This window comes from Meles meles, chromosome 2 (assembly GCF_922984935.1).
Source record: "Meles meles chromosome 2, mMelMel3.1 paternal haplotype, whole genome shotgun sequence".
Lineage (NCBI taxonomy): Eukaryota > Metazoa > Chordata > Mammalia > Carnivora > Mustelidae > Meles > Meles meles.
This window is the reverse complement of record NC_060067.1, coordinates 177,590,084-177,616,409: the sequence shown is the minus strand read 5'-3', so window position 1 is coordinate 177,616,409 and position 26,326 is coordinate 177,590,084. Positions and strand designations below refer to the sequence as shown.

Below are 26,326 nucleotides of genomic sequence, written 5' to 3'. Positions count from 1 at the left end.
AAGGTAGAGTTCTTGGAGAAAGTAAAGGCCAAATAAAATGATTTGTAGTGATTAGGAGTATAATGTCAGTGATTGATAATAATGAGAGAAACTCCAGAGATGTAGCTACTGGGAGTTCTCCACAGAGAGGTGGCAGTTGGGCGTCTGTGAGCAGATGGGATGAGTTCAGCAAGCAGAGAGAGAAGTGTTGGAGCCTGAGATCATGAAGTAAAGGTTACCCACGCCTTGCAAAATGGAAGCAGCCTTAGAGGGAGAAGGACAATAAGAGTCAGGTTGAAGAAGAAGAAGAAATGTCAGAACTTGTAAATATATATTATTATTTATCTGGTGTAGAATTTGGTGCAGGTGAAAAGTCATTTTGGATGTCGTCGGGAAAGTGACCTCCTCCAGAGATTGCCGGCGGACCTCACCAATCCACCTCACTTCTCTCTGCTTCTTGAAATGAAAATTCCACTGCCTTTCCTTTGGTTTAGGATTAAGAATGAATGAAGCAAAACCACAGTGCCTATACTCCTTTCTGGGATGCGAGGTAGGAGTTAGGGCGAGAGTTTCTTCTCTCAGACTTGCTCAGCTAGCCCTCCTCTCTTCAAGTGGACAACAGTCAGAGTCCATCCCTCCTTGCTGGTCGCCCCCCCTCCCTGCCTCCAGAAGCATTCAAAATCCATAGAGAAAACTAAACTAAGAAAAAACAATGTGCCCATTAGAGCTCAGGAAGAACTAGATCACCCCTAGTTCCTCTAAGTGAGGAGACTGAATTTTATCATGGCCCCCAGTCTCATAACACATGATGGCTTCATCAGCAGTCACATTTCAGAGTATCAAGCCTCCAAACCTGATACATCTTCTGCCCCTGCCAGTGTGAATATTGGAGAAGATGGTATAAAAAAGAGCACATTAATGAGATGAGAAAAAGGTGAGGATGTACCTTACTAGAGGCTGATCATACGTGGTCATTGCCAAGAATCCCAGCTTCATTTGAGTAGGAAGGAGAGTCTTTTTAGTAGATGAAAGAGTATCAGTGAGTGACCTCTAGTTCACATTACTGTAAAGCCACATGCCTGAGCATGGTCTACTCTGTGGCAGACACTGACTAGTAATGGGGGAAAAGGCTGATGTATAGAGAGTTTATTATTTCCCCCCTCATTTAGTAAAAATTGGTTTTGCCATTCAACTGTCTATAAGTCCTGTGATAGTAGAGATGGAACCTATTTTCTTGTTCCTTGTTGTTCATCTTGTATGGCGTCTGGTCATTAGCAGGCACCGTGTATCTAATTGCTGAACAGATGAATTGGGTGGATGAGGAGTTGGCAACCAGGACTGTTCTGGGGAGCCTAGTTTGTTTGTGTCTCTTTCTGGAGGGTGTGTGCGCGCCTGTGTGTATGTGTGAGAGAGACAGAGATCGGCAGTAAGTATAATTTTTATGTTGGATACATTAGCAATATCGTGTTCTGTTTATACAATTCTGTATGCATTTGTGTGGTGTTGGGATATATTCTGGTCAGTCAGTTCTTTAGCATAATTTTCACTTAAGGGAAAAGATACTATCCTACCCCAGGCTTAAGAAGAAGGATGGACCAGAGGAGCCTTCTAAAAAAAATTTTTTTTTTCCATGGGAAAACATGAGGATGAATTTTTGATTGTATCCTAATTGTGTGTGTCACCAAGTGAAATCTGAGTTCTGGCACTATGGTTTTGGAATTCAAATGTTATCAACTGGAATTGACATTAATTACTTTCTGTGCTGCTTGGCGTATGCTGGAACATTATTTCTACAACAATTCCACCAAAGTCGCTTGGGCAATTTTCTCTGCTGCAGTCGTTGTCATCATCATCATAATTATTGCCATTAAGTCTCTCCTAGTCGCCACTCATCTCAGCCGGGCTCTGCACACCACACCCCTCTTCTGTCCCCCGTTTCCCTGCAGGAAGTCCCATTCTCCCGCGTGTGGTGCAGTAACAGGCAGCCCCTGCACTGTGCCTTCTCCCTGGAGCGCTACACGCCCACCACCACCCAGCTGTCCTGCAAAATCTGCATCCGGCAGCTCAAAGGCCATGAACAGATCCTCCAAGTGCAGACATCCATCCTGGAGGTGAGTCCTTGGTCGGCAGGACCATTTGACTCCATTTCGATGGGACACTAATGTCAATGTACCTATTTCAGTCGTGCTACACAGGGTCCAAAAGAGCTTCAGAATGCACTCAGTCTTGTGCTCGCTTCGGCAGCACATATACTAAAATCAGAATGCACTCAGTCTTAATCCTCATTACTGATAAGGGCATAGAAACATTTCCCTGGCTGACATTTGAACTAAGCTTCCTGTTGGACAGACAAATTCAACCCATTAGAGCTTAGGCTCTGTGGAGAGCTCTTAGGGGAAAGAACTAGTAGAAGGCTTTTTATACACAAAACCGTGAGCAATCTAACAGTCGGTTGTAGGTTTGGAATATCTCCTGAGATTCTTTGGTGGCTGATGGTACCTCTGAGACACGTACCACGGAGAGGCAGGCGCAAGGTCACCAGGGGGCTGTTTTTCTCCTGGCTCTGACCAGTTCTCCGGAAATCGCCTTCAGGACCTGGGTTCCCTATGGTCTTACAAGGTCTCCTAACCTCCAGATTCGGGGTTCTGCATAGCCCCATCTCCCACTGAATCTAGAGTCATCGATGCAATCATGTACGACAGAGTAGATATAAGTCTCGTACTACAAAGTAAGGAAATACAAGTGTAGAGAGGAAGAGGACACTGTCCAAGGTCATATCACTATTGAAAAGCAGAGTTAGAATGGGAGTCAGAGGAGAATTCACTTTTGCAAAAAGACACCTGATTTCCGCCATGGCTCCGATTTGCCCTGAACCACTGAATGGCTTCATGGCTGTGAACTTGGCTTAGAGAGGAGATGATGGCAGTCCCTCCTGAATAGTTATTTGAGAGTAGAGGGCTAGAGTAGCTGAGGGGAAGCATGTGATGCTTTTGTTGAGGAATTCCAAGGTAATCCCTGGGTAGTGTAGAAAAACACATTTTATTGCTCATTAGTAGAATATATATATGCATGCGTGTGTACAGGCACACATACATATTTATGTACAAATATATAAATAATATGTATTTATTCATTCAGGCTTGGCAGAAGGCTTAACAAATGGTATACACATACCACTCCATTCGGTTTTTGTTTTTTTTTTTTTAAACCTTTAGCTTTATAGCATTATCACTTCAGTTCATTCTCATTTCAATTCATTGTTTATGCAAAGTGAGCATTGCTAATTCCCCAAATAGTTTTTCTGAAAGGTGGATGGCTTTCCAAAGGATTGTGCCTCAAAACTGATAGCTGTCTTAACTGACATGTTTGCGCAGCATTTGCATTCATTATCGCCAATTAACATTGTGTGGTAAAGTAGTTTTGATGGGAAAGGTAGATCCAGAAACGTAGGGTAGGATATTTTGAGAGTCTCTTTCTTGAACAGTCATGGCATATTTAACACAGTACATTTCAAAGTAAAATTTAAAAATTGCAGGAAAGTTTTCAAATAAACACAAAGGGAAAATCCAAGCCGATTTTCCTTCTGGTGTTCAGAAAAGCATGAAAGGGCGGGACAGAAAGATAACCTCTGATGCAAACTGCCCTAAATGTCTGATCACAGATCAATGCAACAATTCCAGGCTTAAAGGGTTTTTATTTTTTAAGGCACTCCAATAGTGAGGACCAACTTCTGCTATTACAGGAAATCCATGTTAAAGGACTGTGAGAGAGCTGATACAGCTTGGTACCTGTGCTCCTTGCTTAAACACATTTTGGAAGTGCAGGGGAGGAAAATGAGCTAATAAACAGAGTCTTACCCTTTACTCTCCATTTCCTTGTCTAATGCTTTGCAAGTTTACAGTCACTTTGAAATGCCCTGAAAAAGAAGACACCACAGTATCTCTTGATAGTAAGAGGCCAGCATCTGGATAATATTTATTCATTGTCGGGTTACCACCATCCAGTTTGAGGCTACTCCCATTTTATTTTATTTTTTAAGATTTTATTTATTCATTTGACAGAAATCACAAGTAGGCAGAGAGGCAGGCAGAGAGAGAGGACAAAACAGGCTCCCTGCTGAGCAGAGAGCCCGATGTGGGGCTTGATTCCAGGACCCTGAGATCATGACCTGAGCCAAAGGCAGAGAATTAACCCACTGAGCCACCCAGGTGCCCCAAGGCTACTCCCATTTTAGAAGCTCTAGTAACCCTTTCGATCCTGGAAGGATCATTTTTAAAAAATTTTTAATTTTTTTTTATAAATGTATAATGTATTATTAGCCCCCAGGGGTACAGGTCTGTGAATCGCCAGGTTTAGACACTTCACAGCACTCCCCATAGCACATACCCTCCCCAACGTCCATAACTCTACCACCCTCTCCCTACCCCTCTCCCTGGAAGGATCATTTTATTAATGGCTTCAAGGCTTACTGCTGGCATTTGGCCCAGTGCATCTCTATCTCTTTGTAATAAACTATATTTCTTAAGCAAATCTGTTTTTTGTCAGCAGAAAATGAAGAACTTTTGAAAGCCACTGTGTTTCGGTACCATTTCATGCTGCTTTCACATGTAACCATCCAGCTCTGCGGATTAAATACTGTACTGTCACAATTTGACATGATGTAACATTTTCTCAAAGAGGTCAACCCTCTTGCTCAAGATGATAAAACCAATAGTGGGGAGCCAGAGTTCCCAACCGAGGTACCTGGCATCAAGGTCAAAGTCTCGATTTCCATTCTAGACGACTTCCGGATCCCAGTCAGGGAAGTCTAATTTAGCAATACTGACTGTGGGCCTTGTGCATAATGTAAGCCTTCTTTCTGGGGGGCTTAGGCACTAGTGACAGACAAATAGAAAATTCTGTCTTCGAGTATGAAAGTAGGTGAAAATTGGCAAGTTCTTTTCTCAAGACTGCAGAAGGATGGCACAGGCTGGCATAAGTATTCATTCTATAGGTCTTCAAGAATAGAATAGATTTCCCACACGTCCGTCTGCCTGGAAAGGGAGGTCTTCAGTGAATAATTGATCTCTCACATTCTTTCCAACTCCAGGACCGTCTCATTCCTGGGAGAAGCATACATCTGCTGATAGGTCTGGTGAATACAAAGCATCTTCCTTACCCTAAAAATGACCTGGCTTTTTGTAGTAGACAGTTCCAGAAAAAGTAAAGATCCATAAAGCACTGAAAAATTGGGCTTACCTGGGGAGGAGACAAGATACATTCTAGACATGAACTTGTATCAGTCAGTGAGTTGGGCATAATAGATCCATAATGTTGTCATTCCTTATGGCCTCTAGGCTGGAAGACCCTGCATTAGGTGGTTTTCATAAGTTAGTAATAGGATTTCATTGATTAACGATAATAAAAATAGGAAATAAATCTTTTGAAGCTTTCCTCTCCCCAGTCCAAAAAAAAAAAAAAAATCCTCTGTATTGTTAAGTTCTGAGCTCCAACTTCTTACCTTACTTTAATAGATCTCTTAGTGTGTGTTTCATGAATTTAGCAATGGAACCATGAGAGGTAAAAGAGATACGTATGTATGTGGTTGTATTTATAAGATAAGATTTATTTTAAATAGCTGAATCAGTGCAGTGATTATCCTCATTGAAGGCCTTTGGTTCTTCATGTTGAGCCTCCCATTCCATCACATTCCTTCATGCCTCTCATCTAAATGGCTTCCAAATAAATACAATCATCCATGCCATTATCACACTTAAAAGTTATTTCAGTGATCAAGATAATGTACTTTTTTAATATTTTTTTTAGAGTGGCCACTACTGAATCTACCTGTAAAAGCAGGTGATTCTCTTTAAATGTAACCTCACTGAATTACCTAACGATTATCACTAACTGATAATTCTGTAAAAGCAACGGTATCAACAATCTAAAAATTGTGGAGTGAATCAAAATAATTTTACTAATACTGAAGAGAGGAGAAGAATCCCTAAGTAATTTATTGCATCATCCCTTGTTAATGTAATATTACTGGAAAATCCTTTTTTTTTTTTTTATAGAAAGAACTTAAATGGGAAACTTGCATGTTACAATTTTGCCTTCAAGCAGTTCTCTTATCTTTCTTCCAAAAGTGGTGTAAGGTTGGGGGATGATTTGTCTTTTGCAAAATAGACAGAATACTTGGAATTTCTCCTTGATTTCCAACTCCCCAGCTAGCCAAGTAGCAGCTTCTTATCTCAGATGTGCAGAGCATGAAAATCTGCTGTTCCTCTGCATATTTAACTTAAACACTCAGAAAATGTGATGTATCTACAGGATTCTTACTACATGGCCCAGCCGTCTTTCAGAAGGCACCATAAATGTTACAGAAAGTGTCATCCTTACACATGGCAAATATTTAAATTGGGAAACTTTATGAGGGAAATGGGGGCCCACTTATTAGTGTCAAAATTAGAAAAAATACTTAAGAGTCAGTCTCCTACAATACTTGATTCACCTTGAAATCCTACCACTTCGGTCTTGAGCACTGTGGATCTGGGGCGGTCTCTCTCCTGACAACAGTAAAGGCAGAGCCTGGTGAGCTCGGTCCACTCAAAGATGCTGTAAGAGACTGCACAAGCCAGCCCTGTCTATGCAGTCATCTGTCAGGGATACTTTCAGTGTTCTAAGTTTCACTGGCAAGCCACCTTTTCACATGTGAACACCCTCTGGATGCCAGTTTATAATGACAACTCCCATGTTGTCTTGCACAGAATTCCTTTTTTTTTCCTCTCTTCGGTTTCTACCATATTTTTTTTTTTAAAGACTTTATTTATTTACTTGACAGACAGAGTTTACAAGTAGGCAGAGAGGCAGGCAGAGAGAGAGGAAGGGAAGCAGGCTCGCCGCCGAGCAGACAGCCTGATGTGGGGCTCGATCCCAGGACCCTGGGACCATGACCTGAGCCAAAGACCGAGGCTTTAACCCACTGAGCCACCCAGGCGCCCCTCTACCATATTTTTAAAATACATCCTCCTGCCTTAAGTCAGGAAATTGAAGGAAACGATTTTCGATTTACATTTTTTAAAGGCTAGGAGAAATTTCATAAGCCATGATTAAAAATGTTGTTTCTCGTAACCTGTCATACATCAAGAAGCCTGAGTTGGTTCATTTTATAACCATCCAACATATCAGAATAAGAACTGTTCACTTTGCAAAGAATCACTAGTTACCCACTCAGTTTCTATTCAGTCAATAGCTTTTGGACCACCATCCTTCGAGGCCCACCAAAATGCCTCCTCCAGAAAGCCTTTCCTGCTTTTAATTCCCGAAGCATAAATCTAATAATGCTCAGCATTTTTCTTAACCACCTGCCTATCTTGCAGTAGGGTGGCATAGAGAAATGAATCTTGGTACAGGTGTTAGGAAGTCGGACTTTTGGTTTCAGCCATGTTACAAACTACCTGGGTAATTTTCACCACATTTCATAACCTTTATGGCGTCTCTAAAAAAATGCCAAAAGACTGATTAGGAAATTGGACAGATGTCATGGAGCATCCAAGGTCGCTGAGCTAAAAAGTATAAAATTATACCCCAAAGCAAGGTTCCCTCTGCCTCTGAAAACCATGATTTTTTTTTCTATTACCCCATGCTAACACAAAATACTGGAAGAATTTTGATGAGTGTTGTTCTATAATACTCCAGGGAATAGAACTAAAACCAGTAAGTAGAATCTATTTAATATGATAATATGTACTTTGAATTTCCAAGCAGAAGATAAATATGCAGCATTTCTCAAATGTATTTGACCAGAGATCTGCTCTTTCTTGGAACATCTTCTGAGATACCCTTTTGGAAATAATGAATTAAGGCACCATGTTTCTAAGACACAGCCCTCAAAATGTAACTGTGTCAAATGGTTATGGAACAACAAAACGTATTATCATTAATAAGATCTCTGCATGAGCCAGCTTCCTCAATTAACAGATTCTTGAAGGCATAACACTCACTGAGGTTTATAGCTATGTGAGCCTGGCCACTTGCCAAGAAGGTCTCTCATGGCTGTGGTGCCTGCTGTAGGAAGGGGTGTTAAGGTTGGAAAAAGCTTTAGGGCAGGATCCCAGAAGAGTTCATAAACAGCGCATGTTGGCTTAAAGAAAAACACAAGAGGACACATTCCTAACATGAAGGATAGGTTCTTGGGGTTTAAATAGTCCTAACTATTCCCTCAACCCCATGTCAGATTTGATGTTTTAAGTCCTCTTTATATTATTACTATTCTATATTCTTTTTTGCTCTATAACAAATTACTGTAAACTCAACAGGATAAAACACTACCTATTTACTGTCTCACTTTTTTTTTTTTTTTTTTGGTAGGCTGAAAGTCCTCACATGGCATCATCGGGTTTTCTTTTTTTTTTTTTTTAAAGATTATTTATTTATTTATTTGACAGAGAGAGACCACAAGTAGACAGAGAGGCAGGCAGAGAGAGAGGGAAGCAGGCTCCCTGCTGAGCAGAGAACCCGATGTGGGACTTGATCCCAGGACCCTGAGATCATGACCTGAGCCGAAGGCAGTGGCCTAACCCACTGAGCCACCCAGGCGCCCATCATTGGGTTTTCTAATCAGGATCTCACAAGGCTGAGGTCAAAGTGGTGGCTGAAAACACATTCTCACCTAGAACTCAGGATCCTTTTCCAAGCTCATCTGGATTGTTGATCAAATCTAATTCCTTGCAGGTCCCCATTTTCTTGCTGGCCCTTGGACCAGGGTCATGCTCAATTCCTAGAGGAATTGAGCTCCCTGCCCCTAGCTCCCTGCCCCACTCCATAGACTGTTCACAGCCCTGCTGTTTGCTTCCTGCCAGGCCAGCAGGAGAGATGCCTCTAGATGAGAGCTGTGTCTTCTCTTGTCTAAAGGTAACCTGATTAGGTCAGGCCCACCCTGGAAAATCTCAATCAACTTATAGTCAACTTATTAGAGGCCTTAATGAAGAATCCCTTGTGTCCTGTAACCTATCATAGTCACAGGAGAGTAATTCAATCAGATACTTTTCAGACTTTAAAATTCTGTTGGTTCATATAAGCTTATCAGCAGCCACTTTAATCTCACAGATATCTGTATGATCTCACACTGGAGATGATGATCTGATTGCTGGGAGGCACTGAAATCACCAGTCCTCACTGGACAGCTCTAAATCAGAAACAAGGTGGGCAGCCAGGGGGCAGAAAACTTCCACCACCCCACAGGCTCTAGACCACCTCACTGACTCATGGCAGACTGTATATGCCCAAAGCAATGACATTCTGAAACACGACCAAGATATTACTATGGAATCACACACTTCGCAACCAGGGCAGGCCAACACAAACTTAAAGATGATCAGTATTCAGTCAGTTCCCCTTTGTAGCTTTCCTGACGGGTACCTGCCCAGCCAGCAGCATGGCTTAGCCCATTTGTCTTTGGTCAGCTCTGACTAACACAGGGTCATTCCTTACACTGAACTGGAATCTGTCATTTGGGGGCTTCTTCCTACTGATTCTAGATCTATCCCTGAGTTCAAAAAAAAAAAAAAAAAAGAAAGAAAGAAAGAAAAGAAAGATTTAATTCTACTGTCACCTGACATTTCCCTGGGTATAGGAACTGGACCCCCCCACCCTGAGTGGAAGGCACTGTTGTAAATCTCCAGCACCTGATTCACAAGGCCGAGGGAGAAGTTATTTATTATGTTAGAAGAATGGGGAATGTGTCAATGTATTTTACAGAGTCCCTCACAAGAGGCAGGCCTGTTGTGCATGTGTGTTAATGGATTTTCTTAAATAAATAGAAGTGTTGATCGGTAATGCTTCTGTTTAGATCTGACCACGCTTTCTTTCTTTGTAGAGTGACAGAGAAACCATCACTTTCTTTGCACAAGAGGACAGCACTTTCCCTGCACAGACCGGCCCCAAAGCCTTCAAAATCCCATACTCCATCAGACAGCGGATTTGTGCCACCTTCGATACCCCCAATGCCAAAGGCAAGGACTGGCAGATGTTAGCTCAGAAAAACAGCATCAACAGGTAATTGGGGAAAACTGGAAAGAAGACATTCCTGAGGGTTTTGAAAAACAAAGGGGTTGGGTATATCCATGTGGTTTCTAGGTCCTGATATCTTTATCAATCCTTCTGGCCATATTTCTTATGAGGCCTGACTATGTATGTGGGCACGGGATAAGACCAGGATGCTATATGTGGCATTTTCTTCCACCCATTCTCCCTTGGGGACATTATAGAAAAGTCGTACTTTGATCCTGGTCGCATCTTTAGGTTGGCTAACTTGGGCCACCCAAATGGGGGTAGAGACTAGGTCATCTTGGTACTTGTGGGTGAACCCAGCACAGTCTTGAGCCAGTGATAATAGAAACAAAGAAGTGAGCATCTCAAGCCTCCTCCCTACCATCAGGCCACCTTAGGCATTATGTAACCCTTTTGCATGCTCAGCCTGCAGAAGTGGGTACGTCGGTATTAAACGTTGAGGATGAGAATTCCCAGATCTGAAGGCAGAGGACATGAAACGAGCAGGTGACCCAGGCGTGTGAATGAGTCTGCTGCTTCACCGGACTGCCATTACCAATGCTAGCATTGTAGTGGAGTTGAGAGTAGAAGAGAGAGATTCGTAATGGACTTGATTACTTTTGATGAGAAGCAAGACTGATGGCACCCCGGGCAGCACTGATGGGCAGACAGCTTCAGTTGGGCTGGAAGGATAACCAGCAGGGAGAGGGCAGTGGCAAGCAATACCTCTCTTCCCCCACCCCCACCTCCCCTCAGGTCCCAGAATGAATAGAAAGGAGAGCAACTTTTGCCAGAACATTTTTACTTCCCTTTTCCTCTTTTTTACTTTTTTTTCCCCCCCTTTTGAGGCAAAGCCTTATTTTCTCACTGTTTGGCTCACTCTGTCATATCCATTTTGTGTTCTTTATTTCCACAGACATCCTACCTGATTCTTTCTTCTCTGAAAGGGAGGTGGGTGTCTGCCAGGAAATGATAGAGTGCCACTCCCGGTTTCAAAAGCGATCTGGAATCCAAGAATGAAGGACCCAACTAGAAAGCAGTCAGGCTCCGAGAGGCAAATCAAGGAAGGAGGCATGGCTGCCAAAGGAAAGGGAATTTGCAGAGACAGGCAAACCCAGAAAGAATAGATACATTCTTGAGAGTCAGTAGATTGAAAGTGAAAGAATACAAAAGTCTATGTGTATAGGAAAAAAAAAAAATTGGGGTTGAATATTTCCCAGCAAGTCGGACAAAGGGAGGAGATGCCTCATTTATAACCCATGAGCACCATGACAATATCAAGCTCACTTTCTGATCAACACAGCGACAAGAATGAGAAACCAACCCTGAGAACAGAATTTGGTTGACAAAGGAAAAAAGGGGGGGAGCAGATTGGGCCCCATAAGACATCCCTGCTTTTACAACCCATACCAGTCTGCCTGAACACATCACTCACAAGCTGTTTCTTTTTCTACAATTACAATTCATAGAATTCAAACTGCATTAACACCCGAATCCATTCTGACCTTAAGAGTTGATGATTTTTAATTCACCATTTGCATGAAAATTATTGCATCAGAATATCTGTGGATCCACAGAAGCTATCATTCATTTGCTGAATGAGTCTGCCCACGTTCCTCCTGCCTCATTCCACTTCATTCTCTGCTTACGGTCTACCTACAAAAAATGACAAGTGTCCCCAAAGGCAGCGGTTGGGGCCCTTGCACAGTAGGGAAAATGCATTTCAGACTGGGAGACTTGAGTCAACAACCTTTGTGTCACATGCTCTCTCATGAGCAGGAAATGGCTGTGCAGGAGCAGACGGCCCTTCCCGTGTTCAGGGTCCTCTGATGTGAACACTCGGTGTGCCTGTTTGCTTGCTTCAGGCTTTCGCTAAGACCCCTTCTCCAGGAAAGCCTAAATTTCCTTGACATAAGAAACACAAATGACCTACTTTATGGAAAGTTTCTAACACAGTGCCCAGAGAATGTTGATTTTCTTTTCTTTTCTTTTTTTTTTTTTTTGTAAGATTTTACTTATTTCTTTGAGAGAGAGAGCATGAGAGGGGAGAGGTCAGAGGGAGAAGCAGACGCCCTGCTGTGCAGGGAGCCTCATTTGGGCCTCAATCCCAGGACTCCAGGATCATGACCTGAGCCGAAGGCAGCTGCCCAACCAACTGAGCCACCCAGGCGCCCCTGATTTTCATTTTTTAAAAAGATCTTATTTATTTATTTGGCAAGGAGAGAGCACAAGCAGGGGGAACAGTAGGCAGAGAGAGAAGCAAGGTCCCTGATGATCAGGGAGTCCAACTCATGGGGCTCGATTCCAGGACCCTGGGATCATGACTTGAGCCAAAGACAGGCACTTAAGCAACTGAGCCACCTGGGTGCCCCTTGAAAATGTTGATTTTCAATCAGTGCCACTCTTTGCAATTTTCACTAATAGCAAATTAGGATGGCATGCATACATGTAATCTACTAACTTTACACATTCCTTGGTGGACATATTCAACTCCAGTGAATGGCATGTCCTGCCTCCCTCTTCATTCCCTAGCTTAACCCTCCAAAAGTCGTCTACCAAGCAAGAATGGTTTATATTGAGAATCAGCTAACTTCTATCTGTTAAAGAACCAGATGGCAATAGTTTAGGCCATATCAATTGTAATTGCTGGGCACTATTCAGCCCTGTTTTTTAGTGAGAATCATCCAGAGAAAATGCATGGAACACAGCTACGCCTGTTTGTCTAACAAACTTGATAAGAACAAGCAACAACCAGCATTTGCCCTATAGACGGTAGTTTGCTGACCCCTCATTTAGTAAGATTTCTATAGGATCTTGTTGCTTCAGTCAGAGGAGCACGAAGAGATGAGGCTTCTCAGCTCAGCGTCCAAGCTTGGGGGGTGGGGAAGGGGACCCTTTCCTGCAGACTGGCTGATTCCAGCAGAAGGGCCGCCAGCATATTCACAGAAGCAGAGTAAAGACTACCAAAAACCACCTTGCACCACGGTAGCTCATTCTCCTTTTGCAGAAATGGTCAAGCTCCTTTTATGTTTTCATTACTGTACCAAAAATCTGTCTTCTCCTATGTGGGAAGAAACTCTACATACTAGAGAGGAATGGGATTTTCGGATGTAGTTTGTCACAACTTCCTATTGCATAATCCCAAATCACCGGCCGGGCTCTCTTAGGGTTACAAATAATGCAGCACGGAACTCATCATTCATGTGTGTTAGGACACCAAAGTTTGACATTGTCAATTGCTTGACAGCCCATCCACCCTGGGATCACAAGACAAAGATGATGACCAAGCACACGGGCTTTCTGTTAGAGAATTCACCTTCCGTGATCTCGTGACAGCAGCTTTTCACCTGCCTCTCCCCGTCCTTTCAATTTCCAGACGTATCCAAAAGCTGGCAAAGCCACAGCCCTCAAATCATGAAGAAAGAGTTTTCAAAGGGAGTGGAGGGAAACGTTTGCTTTTATTTTATTGCCAGGGAAAATGCTCTCCTACCCTCCTTTTGGGGAAATGCAAATGTCACTGATGATAATCTGCCTTTTTGCTGAGCAAGTTTCTACTCAGATCTGAATAGGGGGAGAAAAGAACTGGGAATATCAAGTGAAAGGCTTAGCCATCGATGGGAATGTGAGAAATGTCAGTGGTGTGGGTTATGAGGCGGCAACACAGGTGGTCTTGCCACTCTCCTGGCATATGGATCGCGCTAAGAAAGCCGCACAGCCTAGCACAGAATGTCATCGAGAACAGTTGCAATTATAGATGCTGTGAGCAGACGTTCACTGCTACTCAGAGTCCACACTCGCTGCACTTCAAAGCTGAGACTGCACATTTGTTCTCTAAATTCAGCTGCAGTCACCCTCCACTTCGGTGCTCCTGCCTCACGTGATGGGGAGGTGGGGAGTGCTGAGAAATAAAGAATTGGCGGTGTGAAGGTAGACAGCGGGAGCATCACTAAGGACCAAACAGATTCATGTGGGAAACTAACGGCTTCAGCCCGAAGTGCTAAACTTGGGTCAAACCCACCGAGGGGGTTCTCTCCCCTTAGGGGAAATTCAGCCATTTTTTCCTTGAATGAATGACATGAACTCTTTCATTGGACGCTACCTCTGCTTGACCTAAAAAACTTTCTCCTCATAAATAGGACTGATAGGACTAAGCATCAAAGGATTTTGAAAATTGGTCTCCAAGGACAACAGTTTACATGGCTGACGTGAGGGAGGATTCGGATCTCTTCTCGCGGCTCTCACACAGTCCCCGAAACTCTCCCATTAGCTCATTCTTCTTTAAGGCCTCATGATTTTCATATTCCAGAAACCCTTGTGAAAACATAGCCAGCTTGACCATGTTGCTATGGGAACAGCTGCTGGGTAAAGTGCATGAGACATGGGAGTCTGAGCGGAGGGGGAGCGGCCGAGATGGAAGAGAGGATGCCGAGGTGGAAGGAAGCACATAATTACATCTTATTAACGGTTTTTCGTCATAGTACATAGTTGAACCTTGAACAACACGGTTGAACCCTTGAGCTGCACTGGTCCACTTATACTTGGGTTTTGGGGTTTTTTGTGGTTTTTTTTTTTTGTTTTTTTTTTTTGTTTTTTTTTTTCAGTAAATACAGTCCAGTGCTATAAATGTATTTTCTCTTCCTTGTGATTTTCTTAATATTCCTTTTCTCTCACCTACTGCATTGTAGGAATGCGGTATATACTACACATGGCATACAAAGTCTGCGTCAGCTGTCTATGTTATCAGTCAGGCTTCCCGTCAGTGGTAGGCTAGTGGTAGTTAAGTTTTGGTGGGGGGAGCGGGGCAGTCAAAAGTGATACTGGACTTTGGACTACATAGTAGTCCCCACAAGGGTCAACTAAAAGATATTTCTTATCGGTCAGGGGTTAAAATAGTTCATTTTGGCTGTTAATGTTCGTGGGTGATAGGGCAGCAGTTGTGAGCAAATGAAATTTCTCAGATCTCATGGCTGAGAAGCAAGTATAACCAGTTTTTTCACCAGGACCTCTAATGAGAAACAGAATCTTCTCATACTGAGGTCATATCCTTTCATTCCCTCTGTCCACCCTCTTAACTGGATGTACAGGAGCTGTGAAATGACCAGAGGAAGGTCACAAGGCAGCTTCCTCATCTGTCTTGGAAGAACGGTTGAGAATTCACCAGAAGTAGAGCAGCCCCATGCCAGCTGCCTTTTGGGGTGAGGGAGGAAGAGAAGAACCAAAGCCATACAGGATGCCTGCTTCGTAGGCAGGCCACTGAGGGGGGTCACACAGTTTTCATTCCTGTGGTTTGGGGTTTACCGTGATGACGCCAAACTCCCCTTTCTTGGTCCCGCGGGCTGGAGGCTAGAAAACATATTCTAACCTTCAAGTAATAAAAATGGATGGGAGGCCCTCGTTTCCACAAAAAAAAAAAAAAAAAAAAGCCACCTTCAAGGAAACTTAATACATAGGGGGATAGCATTACATGGGGACTTGGAGACAAAATAGGGTGAAAGCCAAATCAGATTTCCTGGTTCTGGCCCAGGAGGCTTATGCAGGGGGTGACATGTAGAAAGCCCTTCCAGTGAAGCCAGAGGGACCCAGCACAGCAAAGCTCCATTCCACCAAGGTCACAGACTCCTGAAACTGACCACTAAAGGGAAGCTGAAGCGGCCAGTCCTGGAGCAAGTGCAGCTGTTGGTTCCTTCTAGGCAAGGGGCGAGTTTGTACGGATCCTCGAAGGAATATTGGGGTCTCCTCCTTTATGCTAATAGAGTTTTCAGAAAAGATGGACACGCCCAGGCCCCTTTTTCAGCCTACATAACCCCCTTCAGGCAGTCTCAAACAGTACTGACAAAGCCGGCCGGCGTCCGTAGGCCTGTCTAGGATGTGTTCCTCATTTGCCAAAATTAGATTATAGGAAGGATTTTTACCTAGGCCATTAGAGTATCCTTTAAAGGATTAACTGTTTCTTCTCAGTGACTTGCGAGGTTTTATTAAACCCATATTGAGTATTTTGCAAAGGGAGCTGTCTAAATATCTCGTGCTTCCCTCGCGCGGCATTAGCACCGGGGTCTTTCCACGCGGAACAGATGGTGGTCGTTCTCCTTCACCCTCAGGACGCTTAAAATGTCTCAAGGTTACAGAGTGGGGAAAGTGGTTTAAATGGAACCTATTTTCCCTTGATACATCTCAATTCAAAGAAAACTAGAAATTTGACTCGGTAGTTTTCATGGCCCTTCACTTTGAAATAGGACAAATTGTCCTAGACAATTTCATCCTGTGAGGAACAAGAATAGAGAACTGACAACGGGATCTACAACTGGCCTTGTTCTCTTTTGGCAACTCACAGGTGTCCCTGAAAACTCCAGGTCCTTAAATGTTTGACAATTCAAAAAAAAAAAAAAAAAAAAGCCTTGCCATTCCCCTTCAAGAGTCGGATAATAGAAGAGACAAAAGGAAAACCTAAGAGGAATTTCATGGCTACATTAATTGACCTAAAACAATGAATGCACCTGTCTGAGGGCAAGGCAGAGTGGAACTCCATGTTTTCTACTGTCTGTTCCCTGTCCTTGTGGATCCCCCCCTGCCCGCTGCCTTGCAGTTGAGTACCCAGGGAGGTTAAGTTTGGGGATGAAAGCCTGACGGATGGCACAAATGCTTGTGTTGTGTCCAATTACTGCTGCTCAATGTGAATGGCTTTTCTCTTCTGTCCACATTGAGAGAACCATATGCAGGGTTGGTTTTGCTCACATATGAGGCTCTCATTAAATGAGACAATGAGGATGATAGCAGGAATATTAAAATTTTTTCATTAGGACTCTGTTTCCTTCCCCTCTGGCACTAACAGTAGGATTATGCACTGCTTCTATAAACCACGGCTCCCGATTTGTTGTGGGCAGCTTAACTTAGTTTTCACTTTTTATACCACAAGCCTACTCGGAAAGAAGCTATTTTTAAGAGACGCTTTTTAAAGGCGAAAACAATTCAGTTGACTGAGATGTAAATGGCAAGTTTGTAGAATATAAACAGACTCGCTGCCCAGAAGATTACAGGGATAAGTGCCCCTCCCCCACCTGAAGGTGTTGGGTGAAATCCTCAATTCTGAACTAATTTACAGCATGCCCCTCCTATGAGGTGCTAATGACATTAAGCTGCAGCTCTAACGTGGTCCCCAGCCACGTCCCCAGCCATGGATTTCCTACTGAAATCCATTCTCCCCGTTGGTCACCGGAGGAGCTTATAGTTTGGATTACAGCTCCCATGATAGCAGGATTCTGAGAAACCAAGAGTTGTTATCTGGAATTCAGAATGAAAGGGAGCCCTTATAGGGCACACACAGTCGGACCTAAGAACACTGAGCCAGGCCAACTCCAGTGTGAGCACAATATGAGAGCTTCACTGTGTTAGGGCTAGACTGACCCTCAGACCCGTGCCTGCCCTCCTTACTCTTATCTCCCTGCTAACTGATGGAAGGTTTGGAAGTTGCTATTCCTGAATATATTTACATTTGAATATACTTTTAAGTACTTAAGAAAAGGTGGTACCTCTAAATTCACACCAAAGGGACACCCAGCCACTTTTCCTCTTCCTAACACTAGTCCATGTTATGTAATAGGGTATGAGGACATTGGAGGGCAGAATTCCATCAAGGGCCCTTAATTCTCCCCTCCTCTTTGCATCCAAAAATGGAAACAGGCAGAGTCCTTATTTCCAGAAAACCTCAAATTTTAACCTAGTTTCTGTTATTCGTTTAACATGGTCATTAATTTGAAGATGTATTTGGAAAACTGGGATTCTGCATAAAAATTTGGTTTTGAACCATATACATCATGATAAGTTGACCTGTGTCTAGCTAGTGAAATCACAAAGGTAAAGATTCATGCTCTCAGTTCTTATCCTGGCTTCCACCCCAACCATGGGATTTTTAATTGAGGATAAGGGATGGGGATAGGAAAGTCTCAGAAAGAGGAAATTAATCATGGTAATAAAACAACCATCCTCCCTCCTCCCCCATCCTTCCTGCCCAGAATGCAGGTGAATAGCAGGCATATAGGCTCTAACAAAACAAAATTAAATTTGATAAACCATTACTACTCAATAAACTTACATGGGGAAATTTGTCCAGGTGTCTCAGCATGTTTTTTTGTTTTTGTTTTTTATGATTTACTCTTTAAATGGGAGTTTCAAGGGACTTCATCTTTTCCCTTGGATCTACAAAGCTTAGGACAAATAAACTGACCTGAAGATCTAGAAGGAGTCTAAAGTCAATTCCTAAAATTTAAGAGTATTCTTACCTGCATAATGTGCAGCATCTTTATGACACCCCAAGAAACGAAATCTTATTTTTTCAAAATAATCTCAGTCTATCAGAATCCTAAAAGGCTATGACAAAAGGTCACCCAAAATTCAGAGCATAAAAAAAGAAAAGTTTGAAGCATCTAACACCAGCATAACAAACATTCAGTTCCTTAAACATGTTTCAAAGAGAAAGAAAAAAAATTAAGTTTTACTCTGAGGCATCCACCTAAATTTTAAGACTTCTACTTTTGCTAAATGTTCTGGCTTCATTTAAAAAAAAAATCAAAGACACTCAGAAAATTTCTTAATACCAACTATTGCTATGAATTCTATTCTCTAGTAGTAACAAAATTCCGTGAATTGTGTGTGCATTCACCTGCTAGTGTCCAAATGCATCATCCTTATGAAGAGAAATGAGTCATATAGATTGGGATCAGAATAATTTCAAAAGGGCAGTATGGAAACCACCTAACAGATGCATGGCATACCAATTTTCAAAACAAAACAAAAATCCACGCATTTGCATGCATGTAAATGGTTAAATTAACCCAACTATCTTGGAGGAATAGCCTATTGCATTAGGATTTCAGGGTCTTTTATACATGAATTATTCTGGGGTAGACAGGTAAATGTAATTTAATAGGAGGTCTCTTTATCACAAAGCTAATGGAATCATTTTTAATAAGACTGATTATGTTCCTGTATGTATCTACCAGAATTAAGTGGAATTTGAGATTTGTGTGTGTTATGATGAATGTGCTTGTATAGAGGATAAATCAGAGCTATGCTTTGGGGAGCACACTTCGCTTGTTACAATATGTTCAGAGACCCGTGCCAAGCGAGAGTTGTATTTCTGCCTCTTTTGATCACGTAGCTTGCTTTAGCCCTGGGTGCCTATTCTACAAATCAGGACATTGGTAGGTCTTTGGAGAACCGGAGCCCTTCGCCAGTCCTGCTCCTCTTTCTCCAGGCGGGTGTACTCAGAATACCTCCCCATCCCCACTCCCAACCCCATCACGGATTCATGAAAACTTCTGATACCATGCTGGGACAAAGATGCATCCCGGCCTCCAAAACCTATTCTGTACGCCTCTCCCAGAGTTTTATATTATTGCATTTTTATGCCCGGGTCTTCCTGTCATGTCTGGAAAGGTCAGAGATCCCAGAACACTTACTGAGGATGAAGTTCTCAAAGTGCTTGAGGCAGGATGTGTAACTTGTGGATTCAACAGCCTAAGCCCTGTGTGTCCTTCAAAGGCAGCACAAAACAGTAAGATCGGTTTCATCTTCTCTCAAATAGTTGCCACCTCCGGAAATCGGGCTGGGGTGGTAAGACAGCAGAGGACAGGGATCAGCACTATGGCCTAAAAGCTGAATTTGGCCCACCACCTGCTCTTCTAGAGCCCAGGACCTAGAACAGTTTTAGTTGTTGTTTGTTTTATTTTGTTTTGTTTTGTTTTTGTTTTTAACATGGTCAGGAAAGTAAGTTAAGTAAGTAAACAAATAATCAAAAGAAGAGGAATATTGGGTGCTGTGACGACTGCAGGACGTTCAGATTTCAGGGTGTCTCACTGAAGTTTTTCCCTTGTATCCATCTCATTCACGTGTGTCCGTCCATGGCTGCTGTCACACTACGGTCACAACATTGAGTGGCTGCTTTAGTGACCACCTATGGCTCCTAAAGGCAAAAAGATTCACTAGCTGGTCTTTATAGTAATATTTGTGAACCCCCGGTATAGAATAAAGCCTAATGTGGGGGTCAGTAAGATCACCAGGATTCTAGTGATTCCCACAGGACACTAGTCCATTGTTGTTCAAGGGAAAAATACAAAATATAAACCCTTAATAGAAAGATGAGGAATCTGTGCTCTTGTTTGGGTTGCTGTAGTTTTTCTCTTTTTGAAACATTAGAGTGCGTAAATATTTACCCATTCCGGGAACAATTGTATGTTTATGGTCTTTAGTCTCAAAAAGGACGTGGAAAGAGATGGTCACACAGCCCACCCAGCGTTCACCCGCACCTAGTCTCTCAGGAGGCCTCTTTCTCAGCTACGCCTTCGGTTTCTGTTCTGCCTGGATGTTGGGAAGGGCGCGTCCATTGACTGGACAGACCTAGAGGTATAGAAGTTTTCTCTACAAACACTGGCCCATGACCAGGAAGAAATATTCAAAACAAAGTTCTTAAATAAAAAGAACTAGGATCCCTTCAATTGCCCAAGCAAGATTTGATTTGCTACTTCCATTAGCGTAGAAATAAATAACTGTATTTGACTGCAAGTGAGGGGAAGGGGTAGGGGGTGGGGAGGTAGAATAAGGAAAAAGATAAAGGAAACTAGAGAGAACATTTTTAAACTGGCCTTCTCCTGCTCTCAATTACAGATTCAGATGTAGTAGAAAGTATATATAGTACCCTGATATTTCCGCTGTTTGGCGACCAACTAGCTTTAAGCAGTCCCTTGAGACCTTTGAATAAAATAGCACTTTATTCGCTCAAAATTACTCTATGTGTGTGTGGTGCTTGTAAATGGTAATGTGCCCTTAAAAGCTTGTCTTCTCTTCTCAGTGCTCTTAGTTACATGAGTCTTCTTTATGATTATACGCTGAATGTGGCGAGGGAAAATAGTGCCATCCTCAAAATAACCAATTCTTGGTTGACTCTCAAAAGTCTTTTCAACTTATCAAAACTTGACCAAAGGTGACATTTCCATCCCTGCTCTACAAGTGCCTATGAAAAACTGTGACCTTTAATCTTTTGTGTTGTCTTAATCTTCATCATAGCAAAGTCCTCGTCCAAAAGGTTACCATTTGTTTTCACCGAAGATCCTGTATCATCTGAAAAAGGCTCATAGCAATCAATTACTCAAGACAATGGATATTGAATAAACACCTGTCATAGTATTACGATAAGGACTGTTGCAGAATCAGAGGATTATTAGCTAGGATCCTTTCCAGATGTCTGTAATCATGCTGGGTGGGCAAAATTCACATGAAATATGTAAACAGTTTATTCATATGAAATTTTAAGCACAACAATAGGAAGAACTCAGAGAAGAAATAAAGCATGCTAGGCAAAGAGTAGAGGAGAATTGAACCAGGCATTACAGGAATGTAAGGTCTTGAGAAACAGAGGGGAAGAGAGGAAGTAGGTATTCCAAGTGGAGAGAATAGATTGAATGAAAGCAAGAAGCTTTCAAGCTGGCAAGTATTACCTAAGCCAGCATTAATGGCTCAAAGGGCAAAGGAAGATGGAGTATAGTGGGTTAAAGCCTCTGCCTTTGGCTCAGGTCATGATCCCAGGGTCCTGGGATCGAGCCCCGCATCGGGCTCTCTGCTCAGCGGGGAGCCTGTTTCCTCCTCTCTCTCTCTGCCTGCCTCTCTGCCTACTTGTAATTTCTGTCTGTCAAATAAATAAATAAAATCTTAAAAAAAAAAAAAAAGGAAGCAACAGCATAAAGGGAAAAGTCAAAAATAATGTCCTAGTGTGAGAGATTAGAAGGAAATTTATAATTACTGGAATACTTGTTATAGTTACAAAGGGGGGCAATTTGGAGGCATAGGGAAGATACCCATTTCTGATGCGCCGAGTTTGAGGAGGTGGAGAGATATCGAATCCGAAAAATCCGAAGGTCATTTGGAGACCTGTAACTAGCTCCCATTAACCTCCTACTCCTACTATAAGACTATCCATCACAATTCATTTTAGGTCCCTATAGTGATTTTTATTTGTTCCTTTATTTCTTTTTCATTTTCGTTATTCTTTGTTTCTTAAAATCTCTGTCTAGGAATTTATCTTATTTTGCTACACAAAGTAGTCCATCTGCTGTCATTTTGAACCTGTGGGAAGCTCGTCATCAGCAAGATGGTGATCTTGACTCCCTGGCCTGTGCCCTTGAAGAGATTGGGAGGACACACACGAAACTCTCAAACATTACAGAAACCCAGCTCGATGAAGCCGACTTCAACTACAGCAGGCAGAATGGACTCTAGTCCACAACCGCTCATGAGACAGTGACGGCCAGCTTTGGGACATTTGCTTTAAATGGGAAAGAGGCAGCTTTCTGCCCAGTGGCATTTGGAGAATTCAGCCTTCATTTACAATCAGTGCGAATCCCTGGTTGAAAAAACTGAATTTTATATAGGTATAATATGTTCATAGAGAAAAGTACAAGCTCTCTTAAATATAAGAGGGCTTTACTGTCTCATCTGAATCCACTCGGGTTAACACTTGATGAACTTTCTTAGCTTTGGAGTGGGGAGGATAAAAGTGAGGGCGTAGCTTGAGGAAAGTAACTGTGGGGGAAAGACAAGCCACGATAAAGCCAGGAAGGCAGAGATTGAATCATGCATGTTTTGAAACAGGTTTTTAATGATGTGCCCCAAAGGGCCAGCTGATTCTGCTACCAGATTGTCGGGGTTGTCTACCAACTGGCATCCATGATGTCAGCAATCATTATAAAACTGGCTTTGCGAAGTGAAACGGGGCTGCCAACCCATTTGTAGGACTTCGGTAACGTCAAGGAGGGCATTTAGAATCTAGACTCTGAGTCCATCACACCAGCACCGATTCCCTATTTATCTCAGCCACTTAATGGAAACAAGAGGAGAAGGTAAGACAGACCACGAACTACTTCTTGGCACGTACGCCATCTTCATTTTCTTCCGGAGACCAACCTACCCACCTTCTTTCTTCCCCTTCCTTACCTGGTTTCAGAGCATAATTAAGCTCAATATAGATAGTTACTTCTAATTCAACAAAACAGAATCCTCTATTCCCAGCTTAGCCACTCAAATTGCAGAGCGTGGTTAGAACGCAGCTCGATGTGGATTGGGGGGGCAGGCAGTCAAATCGAGCCCAGGGAAAGAAAGGGCCTGCTGATGCCACGGGCCTCAGATAAGCTGTAATTCCAGGATAGAGGTATTGACACAGTCTCTAAACATTGTTATAAGGGGATGAGGGCCTCTGCTCGACTTTTCAATCCAGGTTCTTGAAACTTTCTAGCCTCTTGGTACTGTGTTATCACAAAATCTCTCCATGGGGCTAAAGGGCAACCTCCTTCTGCCTCTTGGAAAATTAGCAGATCGTCTTTGGTCTAAATGATAGGACTAAATAGACGTGAGGGATAGGTCTACCACAGTGTCCCAGAAACCACATACATTGTTCAGGAAGCTTTCGAGTTCTGATTACTCAGCCTCCCCAAGCATGTTTTCTGTATGGGACCATGAAGATAGGACTGTTACTCTAAGATTCTTTTTATTTTTTTTAAAAGAGCCAATGATATTGTGGAAAATTGAAGTCCACAGAGAATTTGTGAACCCCATCTTAACATTTAATCCATCTTTTATCCTATTAAATCATTTTTGACAAGATGTCCTGGTAGACTAAAGAGGAACAGATTTGTTCCTGCTCATCTTCTGGTAGATGTTTTAATTAGCTGTCCACAATCAGGACAAGCAAGGTCAAGGACCTAGATTAACTACAAGGCTGATCAGATACTTAGAAGTTGGCTACATTAGAATAAAGTACAATCAGGGAATGGGGGAGTTGGGGAATACTGGGCAATGGGGATATGTTCAATTAAAAAAAAAAAAAAAAACGGTTTTGTAAGTCCTGTGGTTTAAAAAAAAGAAAGAAAAAAAAAATGTAAATCTCCACCAAAGTGAAAAAGACCTAGAGATAGGTAGAATTCATGATACCATGGGTAAGGCATTAAGAACTCTTGAATGTGTTAGCCATTTTCTTTAACGTGTGGTATAGATGATCCACTATATTGGATGGAAGACTTTGCTACACGAAATTCAAAAGCACCTTGCTTTTCTGAGGAACCAAAGGCATATTATATAGAACAAGCAGATCCTCTTAAAACTGCCAAGCATATTTTCAAAATACCATCTCTAGATCAAGAAAAGACCCTTCTATTTACATGCTCTACTTGTTTATTCCTTCTGGGGAACAACGAAGAGAAGGCATGAAAGGGTAAATATTCTGACATCCTTGCTAACATTTCTGGAAAAGCAAGAAGTTGAAGTAGATGGTCAGACACCAGAAAAGAATTTGCACTGACTGTTTAATAATAACTTGTAGAAAACATATTGTTGGGCACTTTTGTCAGTTTCTATCTTGAAGGATTTTTGTTTTAAAACCATCCTACCCTTTTTTCCTGTTCCCTTCTAATTGGCCTTATCATTGCTTTATATCTTGTGTGAATCCACACAGATCCTTTTTAGATGTGATATGTTTTTTTATACCCTAAATGAAAAATTTTAATGTTTTTCCTAGAATCTAGATTTTTTTTAAAGATTTTATTTATTTATTTGACAGAGAGAAAGATCACAAGTAGGCAGAGAGGCAGGCAGAGAGAGAGAGGGAAGCAGGCTCCCTGCTGAGCAGAGAGCCTGATGCGGGGCTCGATCCCAGAACCCTGAGATCATGACCTGAGCTGAAGGCAGCCAGGCGCCCCTAGAATCTAGATTTTAAGATAAGAGATTGTCATCAATCCCTCAATGTCTGGCATTTCCTCCCATGGATTTTTTTTTTTTTTTTTAATCTGGGTGTTTATAAATGCCTGTGACCATCATACCACATTGAATAACAAAGGAAGCAAATTAACATGAATTACCACTGACTTCAGCTTAAGGTTCAAATATACCCTTCAGTCCATTTTGCTCCCTCTTTTCATTTCTCTTATTTCTGCTAGAATTCTATATGGGATTCCTACACAAATGTATGAAATTCTGTGGCCATTGTATGTCAGGATCATACTTCACACTAGAATTCCAAAGAGAGCCCATTTTGGTGAGATGTACAGACACGGGGGGTGTAGGAGTGTCAGGGAGGAATGGAGATCACAGATCAGATAGACTTCACTGACATCTGAACTTTCGGTTCTTTGTTGTGACCTAAACCCTTGTTCTATTTTAATGTCTTCCCATCACAACACAAATGCCCCTCTAGAAAGAGATTTTTGCCCTAATGTAAAAGGAACCAAGATATTAAAAGTGGGCTTTAATACTTGGTATGTAACTTCCGATTTTTTTTTTTTAACAAAATATCCCACTTAATGCCAAATCTTTCAGGCCTCAAAGGCATTTCAGTCTAATGGTCATGCTTTAAACAGGGCTTCAAATTATGCCACCAAAATGGTGCACTTCCCAGCTGTACCAGACTGCCGCTGCATCATAAAGCTAATTTACGGTTTTTACAACACTGCTTGTGCAGCCTTACTGGTTTACATTAAAATCCTTTGAGCCAAAAGGAAGCTCACTCTACGGATTTAAATGCAAACTTCATTTACCAGTGCAGAAAGTCTCGTAAAACTCAGATGTACTCCCACAAAAACTTTATTGGCCTTTTTGTAAGAGATGAATAGGAATTGACACAATTCTCTTTAAAGAGGGGAAGTTTTCTCTCTTTTATTATTTTTATCTCCAGCTGCAGGTGTTCTCCGGTGCCATGGTCCCTTTTTTTTTTCTTTTAGTTGACTTTGAGAGGGGTTATTAAGTCAGATGACTCAGACAGGGTTCTCTTTGGATTAAAAGTCCTGGAATTTACTGCTCTTTTCCTTGAGAAAAATTCTCAACATCACAATTGATAAGCAAAGGTGCAGTATGAAAATGGTACACAGATCTTCCTTGACTTATAATGGGGTCATGTCCCCATAAACCCAGCATAAATTGAAATATCTTAAATCGAAAATATACTTACTACGGCTAACCTGCCCAGCACCAGAGCTGAGCCTAGCCTAACTCAAGCATGCTCAGACACTAGCCTCCATTAGGCACAGTCATCCAACACAAAGCCTTGTTTATAATGAAATGTTGAAAATCTCATATAATGAACCGAAGACTGTACTGAAAGTGAATGACGGAATGATTGCCCTGTAGTAGTGGTTTATCCTCGTGAGGTTGTGACTGACGGGGCTTCAGCTGCCCCTGTCCAGCCGGCATCATGAGACGGTCAGCCCCAGTTTTGTTAGCCCAGGGAAAGATCCAGGTTCAGAGCTGCCAGTACAGTTTCTGCTGAATACCTACCACCTTCGTA

At 42.3% G+C, this 26,326-nt stretch overlaps 1 protein-coding gene across 11 annotated transcripts in view; it reads left to right on the top strand.

The window, feature by feature from the left end:
* UNC5D (unc-5 netrin receptor D) overlaps positions 1-24,590 on the top strand; it is a 533,873-nt gene extending 509,283 nt beyond the window's left edge. For all 11 annotated transcript variants that reach the window (XM_045985620.1, XM_045985626.1, XM_045985611.1 and 8 more), the window contains 3 exons: positions 1,926-2,090; positions 9,836-10,014; positions 22,071-24,590. In XM_045985620.1, coding sequence (XP_045841576.1) covers positions 1,926-2,090; positions 9,836-10,014; positions 22,071-22,275 — 549 coding nt within the window. In that variant the 3' untranslated portion in view covers positions 22,276-24,590. The remainder of the gene's footprint in view (positions 1-1,925; positions 2,091-9,835; positions 10,015-22,070) is intronic.
* The last annotated feature ends 1,736 nt before the right edge of the window (positions 24,591-26,326 follow it).